The 12633-nt window shown below is 32.6% G+C and overlaps 1 protein-coding gene across 1 annotated transcript; it reads left to right on the forward strand.

The window, feature by feature from the left end:
- Nucleotides 1–5859: 5859 nt before the first annotated feature.
- On the forward strand, nt 5860–11618 carry LOC135950861 (tenascin-like). The gene is made up of 4 exons (XM_065500385.1): nt 5860–5923; nt 8995–9158; nt 9483–11313; nt 11382–11618. The coding sequence occupies exons 1-4, from the start codon at nt 5860–5862 to the stop codon at nt 11405–11407; spliced, it is 2085 nt and encodes a 694-aa protein (XP_065356457.1). The 3' UTR covers nt 11408–11618.
- Nucleotides 11619–12633: the final 1015 nt, after the last annotated feature.

Consider the following 12633-nt stretch of genomic DNA (forward strand, 5'->3'; position numbering starts at 1 on the left):
TCTTTATGTAGTTAAATTTTATCTTCCATCGTAGATCTTTATAGAGTTAAATTTTAGCTTCACTATTTGGTCTTTATGTAGTTAAATTTTATCTTCATTCGTAGGTCTTTATAGAGTTAAATTATAGCTTCAATCATTCGTCTTTATGGAGTCTGATTTTAGCTTAAATAATAGGTATTTATATGATTAAATTTTAGCTTCAATCCTATGTCTTATAGAGCTCAATTTTAACTTACGTAATAGGTCTTTATGTAGTTCAATTTAGCTTCAATCATGGGTCTGTATGCAGTTCAAATTTGTCTTTAAGTAGCTCAAATTAGCTTCAGTCGTAGGTCTTTATGTAGTTCAATTTTAGCTTCAATCATAGCTCATTGTTCTTCATTCTAAATAGTTTTCAACAGGTATTGCAATATGTGGCCAAGTGTTGTCATGATGGTCTATTACAGTTTCAAGTCTAGGCGCATATTCTAGGCATCTTTCGGTCAATCTTCGTCAAATCAGTTGTGTTCAGTACAGATTCCCTGTAATAGTCTGGTCATATTTTAGCAGCTCATAATAGATAAGAAGTTAGATGGAAATAATATTAAAAAACATAAAATTATTTTTTTTTATTTGATTGAAATTATTATTAAAACTTACAAAAAATTTAATTTTTATAGTTCTAATCAATAGTGCTGAATTAAGGTTTTTATAGTGCTTTCTGTCTGCCACGCTTTTGGACAATTTTTTTTTTTGGGTTCTGCAATTGTCTTTTAACAAGAGCCCAATATCTCTTCACTGGCCTTAGCTCCAGTTAGTTTGGAGGATAATCATGGTACAAATACCACATCATTGTTCTTGTACCTCGCAAGACCTTGTCAAATCAAGCCCAAAATAAGTGGACACATTAATAAGTCTTATGAATAGAAGCATCCTTTTTTGTAAATTTCCTTTGTAACAAATGTTTGTTTTTTTTTTTCTTGCCGAAACTGCATATTGCTTGCCATACCAAGTACATTTTTGGAAAATTTTTCTGCTTTTTTTCCTCAACTTTTCTACAACATTCAAACGTATATACATTAAAATATTGACCATGATCCTTGTATGTTTTAAATCTACATTGGCTTTAACTATTCGTACCAAATAGTCCGAATACTGATGACTTAACCGGGTTGCTTGCCTATCGGATGTGTTGGGTGCTCTTTTGAAAATTCTTTCTATTTATTGGCTTTAGATCAGTGTCGCTCAATATCACAATTCCCTAGCACGCGTGATAGGGCAAGCAAAGTCTGCTGACGTTACTTTGATACACATACACTATAAGCTTACTTGTGTGTTGTCTTATAATGATCATGTGTTTGTTGCTTTGTTTTCATCTCAGAGAACAAAATCAAATCAGTTGTGGTGTTGTTGTTATTATTCTCCACTGTTTTACCAACACAACCAAAGCTTTGATGGTATGTGTTTGAGCACCACTGCTTTAGATACATCATATTGACCATTCATACTACCTGAACCAGATTTTCTATCAACGGACAAGTTCTCCTGATTCTGTTTAATAACATTTGAAACAGTTTGACGGTTTGGCCAGCTTTTTGTAGAACCAAGTTGGGTTTTCTTGAAAATATTTAATAATTTTAGTACGCACTTTTATCTCGTCGTTCATTTTAATCGTATTGACAACAAATTAACATAATTGACATTAAAGATAATAACTGACATGCTTTACAAAGGTAATTTGATCAAAAATATTTGTATCTTCGCTGTTAGTTTTTATGTTAGTTAAATTTAATATTACTGTTTCTCAATATGAGAAAATGCAGAAGTACATACATATACTTGTTATAATTATTATATATTGATCATACGTACACTGGGTCAATGGTTTTTGTCTGTTTTGAGATGGACTTGCTTTCTTTTGGTATTTGCAAAGTAATGTACAATAACTATCTAAAAATAATATAATAGTATTTATTCTTAAACAAATTGAAATTTGTTCCATTTGTAGAGAGATATCCATACATAAGTATGGATTTGTGTATAATTAAAACATGAATCGTAATTGTGGTAATCAGCAAAAAATTAAAATCTTCATGTGAATCCCCATTATTTAATTTTTTTTTTTAAAAAAAACTACATATTTTGTCGATAATAACACTATGCAACAAATGAAGACTTTTGGAAAAACACAAGATCATGAAAGTATAGGTTCGACTCTACTACCAAAGGGTAGTAAAACCCTGTACTCAGTTTGCCCATTTTGGTGACCAATTTTTTTTTATGGGCCCCCAAAGTTTCTGAAAATCTGTGGGGCCTCAAAAAAAGGTGTCATTAGTTTTTGGTTAACAGCTAATTCAGACTTTGTGATACGGCTTAACTTTATATGACAATAATATAGCTAAGAGTCCGCCAAATAAATTTTGTTAAAATCTGTTTCCAAAAAATAGCTTTTTCGTGCACTTTTGTTGAAAAAATATAGGAAGAAAATTTTTTTTTTTACTTTTTTTAGAATAACTTTCGGAGACTCCTAATTTGTCAATAACAATATTTTGCAAAGTTGTAGCTACGGTAAATCTGAATAACTCTTGTAAACATATCAATGCCATCCGAACGTATCTAGGCATTCTAAATAGCTGTCAAAAATCACTTTTATAGATTAAAAATTTTAGTTTTTTACTATTTTTTGACTCTAAAACAAAAATTTTTTTGTTCAAAATGTATGTTCGAGTGTGCTGGAGCTCTATTGTGCTGGAATAACGAAGAATGGGCAAATCATCATCGGTATGATCCGGGCGCATCACTTTATCCAATCTTGATCACGCAAGACCGATTTGATGCAAGATATGAAAAAACACAAAAAAATTTTGAAAGTGGGCAAGGTTTGTGGAGCTTCTGAAGAGTAAGTATAAGCTTTTTATATAAGTTTTTGATATCGGTGGAAACCTTATGACTTGGAGATTGCCATTTTAGTAAAATGAATTAATTTTGTGTTTTTTCGGACGTATTTTACCTTAAAAACTAACAATATTATAAAATGGTGATTTTCCATTAAGAAAAATAAAAACTTTGAATTAATGTAAAATTTGAACAGTTACATATATCATAATAAAATTTGGAAGTAATATAGATTTAAATGTTTTTAAATCAATGGCATCACTAATGTTTCCATTCTTTGTTTTCAAACATCGAAATTCCTAAAACTGGGAAAATGTATTCCAAAAACTGTGTTTTTTTTAGAAAATAGCCCACTTTGACGTTATTTACATCATGATAGTAAAAACGTTTTGTATGTATATAAACAACATACAGGGCTATACAAATGTGATGAGTTTTTGAGGATCAGTGCTTTGCGTTTTTAGAATTTCTTACGCAAACCTAAAATTTTGTTTCAAAATTGGCCAAGTTTGGATAGGGCTGGGGGGTACAATGTCCGCTTAAGTTAGTCAAATTTTACTTTATACGTTTTTGCATTAAGTTCTCTTTTCAGATCATAAAAAAATGTATATAGCCACGAAGAAAATTAGTTTTTTATAAAAGAAAAAATATTTTTTTGGGAAAAAACTTAAAAAACACACGCATACAATGTTGAAATATATAAAAAGATGCTTCAACTTTGGATGCGTATAACTTTTTATAGGGACGAAATAATTGTTATCAGGTTTGTTTTAATTTCTTTAGAATTTTATCGCAAATATGCGTCATATATTAAAAACAAATTTCGACCTTTTGTAGGCCCATTATCTATATATAAATACAAAAAAAAGATCGACCAAAATTTAAAATAAAAATTAAACCTAAATATCTCTTGAACTAAAAGAGATAACCTACAGATATCATTCGGATCATAAATGGCTTTTTTAATCCGAATTAATTTTTCTCTAAAAAAAAATTGAAAAAATAAAAAAAAAATTAAAAACAAAAAAAATTTTAATTATAAAAGTTAAAATTTAAACTAACAATTCGAACAGTGTTTTTTTTTCAAAAAATTAAAAACATAAATTTTGTTTAATTAAAAATATTTGAAATTTTTATTTTGAAGAATAATTTGGTGAAGGGTATATAAGATTCGGCACAGCCGAATATAGCTCTCTTACTTGTTTTTACCTTGTATCAGTTTCGCTAATCGGTTGTTGTTCCAGCTAAGTAGATGATTGGTATGCTATAGCTGGTCTAGGATAATGGGGCTGCCATCTGTCGTTGCCCAGATACAATGCCCTCTGTGTATTTGGTGTAGTGGTGGGGAACCTTGCTAATCTTTGATTCCTACCTTTTTTCTCCCAGGGGGTGGCGGGCTTTATGACCTTTTCCATGATGTTATCCTCTCTTCCAGGTGGAGGAGTGGTCAGGGGGCTTCTTTGATGGATTGTTTAGAGGGAGGTTAATTTTTAAAAACTCGAAAACAATGATTTAAATTTTTTTCGTTCTATGGCAGGGATCGAACCTCGTGTGCTTGGTTTTGTAGACAAGCAGTTTAACAGCAGATATATTTTTTGTATATAATTTTACTTCAATTTCCTTCCTTGCTCTGTCTTTGGCCTCTAAATTTTTAGCAGAGTTCCTGTCAGTAACTTTTTGAGCCTTTTATGTTTTTAAACCTGCATTGGCTTTAACTTTTCGTACCAAATAGTCCGAGTACTGAGCTAATCGCACTGCTTTCATACCGGATGAGTTGGGAGCTCTTTTGAAAATGCTTTCCATTTTTGTTTGGCTTCAGAAACATCATGTGGACCACTCCTACTACCTAGACTAGGTTTTCTATCAACGAACAAGTTCTCCCGAATGTTTAATAACATTGGAATCAGTTTGAAGGCAGATCACTGATTGTTTGGCCAACTTTTTGTAGGACCAACTTGGGTATTGTTGAAAATATTTAATAATTTTAGTACGAATTTTTTTCATTATTTCATATTTTTGAAATCGAATGGGAAACAAAAAAATTGCACGTGTTTAACCGTTTTACATGTCGATGATACCCTAATTTGAGCCCCCATAGCGCCGTCCCTGCAGCATTTTTAGGATTCATTTTAATAACTTAAACTCGAATACTCATTGTCTACGCCCACGCACCGATCGGACCAGACGTTTGGAAAAAGTTTGATTCTGTCCCACTGAGCGTTGTTAGCTATGACCTTCTCCCATCTTTCTGGCAAAATATGGATTCTGAGCCAAAAGAACTACTCATCTTTTGAGGCTAAGAACGAATCAAGACAACAACCCAGAGAGAGCGTTCTGCATCAATCGAAACAAATAGTAGTCGGACGGGGAAAGGTCTGGACTATAAAGCGGATCAGGTTAAACATCCAAAATATTTCATTCTAAATACTTTTTAACAGGTATTGTAACATATGGCCGATCGTTGCCATAATGAAATATTACGGTTTCATGAATGGCCATATATTCTGGGCATTTTTCGGCTAAAAATCGCTTCAAACGAATCAGTTGCAATCGGTATGGCTTCCCTGGTTTGATGATCTGTTCAGATTTTAGCAGCTCATAATATCTAGGACTCTTTTGCTCCCACCAAATACAGATAATTACCCTAGCGCCATGGATATTTGGATTTGGTGTCAATTCAGCTAGTTGGCCGGGTTCGGGCTATTGTAAAGAATCCAAATGATAGCTCTATTATTTGATTCTACTCAAATCCTCTATAAATATTTACATGTGGCCTAGATGATTCATTCAGATTTAATCTAATCTAATTGAATATATATTATTATAAAATGCAAAGTATGATGTGAATAAAAGAACAAAAGAAATATTAAACAAGTATTTAATACAAGTATTAAACATTGCTTGTTTGTCGTTGAAGCTTATGAGTTTTAAAATAAATAAAATACTCTTGATAACATATATTATTTACAATTATTTACAAAAAATATGAAAATTTCTGTAAAAGTTTGTCTATTACAATTGTTGTGTAATAGTTTAAACCTAATAACAGGTGAGTGGTGTGCTCACAATCGACCGGTTTCTAAAACTCGTATTCAATGGAATAATGGTGAGCGCGTGGTGTCGAAAGAACCTATTATTGGTGGAGTCAAATATACATATGAGCCGTATGTGTATTCAACAGTGCAGGTAAAATATTTCAAGAAAAATATTAGTTTTGCAATCGAAAAAAACTAAAAGTACGAGTATATATCAAAAGAAGAGAGAAAATGTGTTTAAAAAGAAGTTTTCAGTTGCAGCGACAATTTTTTTGTCTGCACAAAGGTGGTGATGAGTCAAAAAATTAAATTTTTGTGAATTCTTGCACTTAACCAATCCTACTACAATAATTTCTGGATCAATTTTAAATTCGTAAATATAGAATATTATTTAAAAACCGTAAAATAATGTGTGACAATAAAATACAGAAGAAGTGATACTCTTTTTCCCGTAGCTGTATCGAGTATAATAATATTAATAGATTTTTAGTTTCTCAGCGGATTTCGAAAGAAGAAACTTTGGCGTTTCGAATGGTAGATATTTAAGTAATCTTCACAAATCTGTGTGTATCTCCAGAAATCATTTGTTTTTTAATTTTTTAACCATTTGCGGGATTTGGAGCTATTTTTTTTTTATTTTAAAAATGCGGGATTTTTTCATATTTTTATCTTAAATTGAAACATTTGTACAATATAAATTTATTCAATGTATTGGACATTGTTAGCTAAGACCATTTCCCATCATTCTGGCAACATATGGATTCTCCTCAAACGAATCAGTTGGATTCGCTTGAGATTCCTCGTAATGGCCGGTTCAGGTTTCAGCAGCTCATAATATTTAAGACCCTTTTTATCCTCTCACCAAATGCTGGGAGAAAATGACTTTGGTGTCGATTGGTCTGGTTGGTCGATATCTTACGCTTCGGGTTAATGTAATGGATCCATTTTTCAGCGCAACTAATGATTGGTTACAAAAACTATTTTCTTTATATCTTTCAAGAATCATTTCGGACTATAAGCTTCAATTCGTTCCATCCGAATTGAAGACTATTTCCAATTTCCCTGCTTTTGGATGAATCCTGCTGCTCTTAAAACTTTTTTGGCTGACTGGGCCATCTTTGTCTTAAGTGTCAAAATCTGAACCGCATAAACCATCTCTCGCACATTGAAACTGAAGGATCACATTCACCATAAGATTTGGTGAGCAATTAATATGCTTCAACAGTAGATTTCATATCGTTCTTCTGTATATAAGAGAAACTACGACGACCTTTTTTATTCCGCTTCTGGATATTTAAGGCAAAAGTTCCACTTGTCCTAATATCGGTTTTTTTGTGTTTTCAATTTTCTGCTTTAAATGCAACCAATTGTTAACGCCAATACGTTGAAGAGATCATTAACAATTCTCTGTACATTTAGAACAGTTGCCTTCGCAACTAAAGCAACAATATTTTAAAATAAAGGCTTATGATTGAAGCTAAAATTGAAATTCATTTTAAAATTAAACTACATGGAGACCTATGATTGTAGCAACGATTGAAGCTATGATTGTACCTAAAATTTATATTCATGAAGACCTATGATTGAAACTAAAATTGACCTAAACGAAGACTTTCGATTGAAGCTAAAACTAAACCTATGACTGAAGCTAAAATTGAACTACATGAAGTCCTACGATTGAACTGCATAAAGACCTATGATTGAAGCTACGATTGGACTTATGATTGAAGCTAAAATTGACTTGCATGAACACCTGCGAGTCAATTGAACCACATAAAGACCTACGATTGAAGCTTAAATGAACCCACACGAAGACCTACGATTGAAGCTTAAATTGAACTATATGAAGTCCATCGATTGAACCGAAAATTGAACTACATAAAGACCTATGATTGAAGCTACGATTGAACCTGTGTTTGAAGCTAAAATTGACCTACATAAAGACCTACGATTAAAGCTAATATTGAACCACACAAAGACCTACGATTGAAGCTAAAATTGAACTACATGAAGACCACGATTGAAGCTTAAATTGAACTACATGAAGTCCATCGATTGAACCTAAAATTGAACTATAAGAAGACCTATGACTGAAGCTACGATTGGACTTATGATTGAAGCTAAAATTGACTTGCATGAAGACCTGCGATTGATACTAAATTTGAACCACATAAAGACCTACTATTGAAGCTAAAATGAAACCACACGAACACCTATGATTGAAGCTAAAATTTAACTACATGAAGACCTATGACTGAAGTTAAAATTGAACTACATGAAGTCCTAAGATTGAACCAAAAATTGAATTATATAAAGACCTATGATTGAATATACGATTGGACTTATGATTGAAGCTAAAATTGACTTGCATGAAGACCTGCGAGTCAATTGAACCACATAAAGACCTACGATTGAAGCTTAAATGAACCCACATGAAGACATACGATTGAAGCTAAAATCGAACTACAAAAGACCTATAATTGAAGTTAAATTCGAACTACCAAACACTTATGATTGATGCTTAAATTGAAGCTTTAAATAAACTATATAAAGACCAACGATTGAAGCTAAAATTGAACATCATAAATACCAACGATTTTAGCTAAAATTGAGTTTCATATAGACCTCTATTTCAGCTGTCAAATTCCTTTTTTTTTTTTGTTGATATCACTTTTCTGCTCAAATGCATCTAAAATCCTGCATGTATTTTGGGACACCATTCATATCGTTTACCACATTATGATTATAGTTCTACTCAAATCCTATAAAAATATTTACATGTGGCCTTGATGAATCATCCAGATTTATTCTGATCTAATTGTGTATATATTTATAAAATGCGAAATATGATGTGAATAAAAGAACCTTCTATATTAAGCAATAAATATTACACAAGTAATACGTGTAATTTACTTGCAGTTCATTATAAACCTCAAAACATTGCCTCGGTATTGCTGGTTTGCTTTAGAAGCCTTTTAGTTTCAAAATGAATTAAGACCCATCAGTTACATTTTTTTATTAAACAATACCGAGATGAATTTAAATAAAATGAAATATTTTATTAAATTTCTATTATTACAATTAGTTTTTAATAGTTTGAGCTTTGTAACAGCTCAGTGGTGTGATCGTTTAGAAGAGGTTAATAAAACTCGCTTAGAAATGAGACAAGGTGAACGTGTGATGACTAGGAAAAATTTTTTTGGTTTAATCAGGAATCAAAATGTACCTTATGTTTACACAACAGTGCAGGTAAAATTGTGTGAAAGTTAGTTTAATATAAATATAAGTGAAGCTAAAGTTGAAGCTAAAATTTAACTACATTAAGACCTACAATTGAAGCTAAAATTGAACTGTTTAAAGACATACGGCTGAAGCTAAAATTGAACTAGATAAAGACCTATGATTAGATCTAAAACGTAACCAAATTGAACCACATAAAGACGTAAGATTAAAGCTAAAATTGAACTACATCAAGACCTATGACTGAGTGTTAAAGAAAATAGTGTAGTATTAAATTATGTAATTTTTTCCAATCAAACCTTGTCTATTCAAATATTTTTTTTATCTTTCCAGTACTACAATGACTACGAACGAGTTAGTGTTTGCTGTGATGGTTATAATAAAGTTAGTGATACCAAATGTGAGCCCATCTGCAAACCATCATGTCCCACAAATAGCCACTGCATACGACCGAATATCTGTGAATGTGATGTGAAATATAGAGGTTACACTGCCGGACCTCACATTATACAATGTGAACCGATTTGTCTACCAGACTGTTCGAAAAATGCCCAATGTATAGCGCCAAATCAATGTGAATGTATCAGTGGTTACGAAGACACTGACAGCATTGGATGCCAGCCAATATGCAAAGAATGTCCCCTAAATTCAAGCTGTACAAAGCCCAACGAATGTACATGTAATGCCGGCTATTTAGATAATGGTTTGGGTGAATGTAAACCCGTATGTAGCAAACAGTGTCCGAAATTTAGTGAATGTAAGAAACCAGAAACATGTAGCTGTCAGGAAAACTATGAAATGAAAGACGATAAATGTTTGCCCATATGCGAAGAGAAATGTCCTGCAAATTCCCTGTGTATAAAACCCAATGAATGTGATTGTGAAGCAGGTTACGAGAAGACGGAGCAAGTAAATAGCACTAGCTTTAAATGTTTGGCGAAATGTGATAACGATTGTCCTGCCCATAGCGAATGTGTCCAGCCTAATGTGTGTGAGTGCCAGTCGGGTTATAGCAGATCCCAAGATCTCCAATGTCAGCCCATATGTGAGAATGCCTGCCCCGAACATTCCAGCTGTATCGAGCCCAATAAATGCCTGTGTGAGGCTGGCTATCAGTTAAAGTTATCTTCTGTATATAATCTGTTTTGTGAGCCGGTATGGCAGTCAAACTGTTCTACATTTGGCAAATGTGTGCAACCCAACAAATGCGAATGTCTGGAGGGCTATGAAATGGATGAGATGGAAGTATGTCAACCCGTATGTAGCGGAGGTTGTAAGAATGGTTTGTGTTTTCAACCAGAAGTTTGTATCTGTAAGCCGGGCTATTTAATGGGCCCCCAAGAAGAGTGTGAACCTGTCTGTTCAATGACTTGCCAAAATGCATCTTGTATTGAGCCGGAAATATGTCAGTGTCATGATGGCTATCGTTTTCAAGAAAACTCCATCAACATATGTGAGCCAGTGTGTGAGCCACAGTGTATAAATGGCATTTGTGTGGCAGCCAATGTATGCATTTGCAATGAAAATTTTGTGCCCACAGCAACTGAAGAGGGTCTTAATCACAGTCACTGTCAACTAATACAAACCAGCACCACAGTCTCAGAAGATCCAACTAAGGAAACCACAACTGCTACAGAAGAGACTATAGAAAACGAATCAAAAACTACAACAGATTTAGAGATTACTTCCCCAACTGAAGCGGATATTTCCAGCACTTTACATTCCGATCAATTAAAACAAACTACTGCCAGCTCTTTACAATCAGCCGACATTTGCCATGAGAATTGTCAATGTTGGCAGGAAATTGATGAATATGGTCCCTTAGTTACAAAACAATGTTCACGCATATGTGTGGATGCCAATGACAAACCTTGTCTTGATTTAAAACACTGCCAATGTGATGTTGCCAAAAATCAGTTAGTCTGTCATATCTTCGAAGAATCAATGGAAGCTGATGATGATCCATTTTACTATATGTGTGCTTTACAACGTTCTAAAGCCACCACATTTAAGCCCCTGGAGGAGGGCAAGAGCAATGAAATGATAAGTTTACCACCTGCCAAACCTACAGATTTTCCCTTGTGGGGGTCAGCCTCAGTGGGAGTATTACTGGTAGCAAGTGCAATAGGTGGCCTGCTATATGTTCGTTTTAAGAAAGTAGAAGGTAAGTGGTTGCATAAAATACTATAGGTTTGTTTTTTATTACAGAATACTTTTTTTTCCTATTTCTAGAACCCATTATGGAGTACGAGCTGTGAAATTAAATTACAATTATTTTAAAGTATACAATTTATGAAATTATATTTATCGAAAAACAATATTTTTTACTAATTAATATATTATAAGCATTTAATTAAGCATTGTGAAACATTTCGTTAGAAAGTGTAACTGTGACCACTGTGCTTTAAATAATTAAGTAAAGAATTAACTAAATAAAATTGGTGATGTTTACATCTCTATTAAGAATAATTTATAAATACTGCTAAAAAAAAGGGGGAGCCGACATACGACAGTCATACATATATCCATATGAAATTCAATATTAGTTTAAATCATATGTGTTTCTGAAGTTCAATTTTAGCTTCAATCGCAGGTCTTTATGGTGTTCAATTTTAGCTTCAGTCATAGGTCTTTATGGAGTTCAATTTTAACTTCAACCATAGGTCTTTATAAAGTTCAATTTTAGCTTCAATAATTGGTCTTTATGTAGTTAAATTTTAGCTTCAATCGTAGGTCTTTATAGAGCTCAATTTTAGCTTCAATCATTGCTTTTTGTTTAGTTAGATTTTAGCTTCAATCATAGGTCTTTATAGAGTTGAATTTAATCTTCAATCGTAGGTCTGTATAGAGTTCAATTTTAGCTTCAATCATTGGCCTTATGTAGTTCAGTTTAAGCTTCAATCGTAGGTCTGTATATAGTTCAATTTTAGCTTCAATTGTCGGTCTTATGTAGTTGAGTTTAATCTTCAATCGTAGGTCTGTATATAGTTTAATTTTAGCTTCAATCATTGGCCTTATGTAGTTCAGTTTAAGCTTCAATCGTAGGTCTGTATATAGTTCAATTTTAGCTTCTATTATTGATATTATGTAGTTCAGTTTAAGCTTCAATCGTAGGTATTTATGCAGTTAAATTTTATCTTCAATCGTTGGTCTTTATGGAGTTCAATTTTAACTTTAACCATAGGTCTTTATAAAGTTCAATTTTAGCTTCAATAATTGGTCTTTATGTAGTTAAATTTTAGCTTCAATCGTAGTCCTTTATAGAGCTCAATTTTAGCTTCAATCATTGCTTTTTATTTAGTTAAATTTTAGCTTAAATCATAGGTCTTTATAGAGTTAAATTTTAGCTTCAATCGTAGGTCTGTATAGAGTTCAATTTTAGCTTTAATTATCGGTCTTATGTAGTTGAGTTTAATCTTCAATCGTAGGTCTGCATAGAGTTCAATTTTAGCTTCAGTAATAGGTCTTTATATAGTTCAATTTT

This window comes from Calliphora vicina, chromosome 2 (assembly GCF_958450345.1).
Source record: "Calliphora vicina chromosome 2, idCalVici1.1, whole genome shotgun sequence".
In the NCBI taxonomy this organism is placed as follows: domain Eukaryota; kingdom Metazoa; phylum Arthropoda; class Insecta; order Diptera; family Calliphoridae; genus Calliphora; species Calliphora vicina.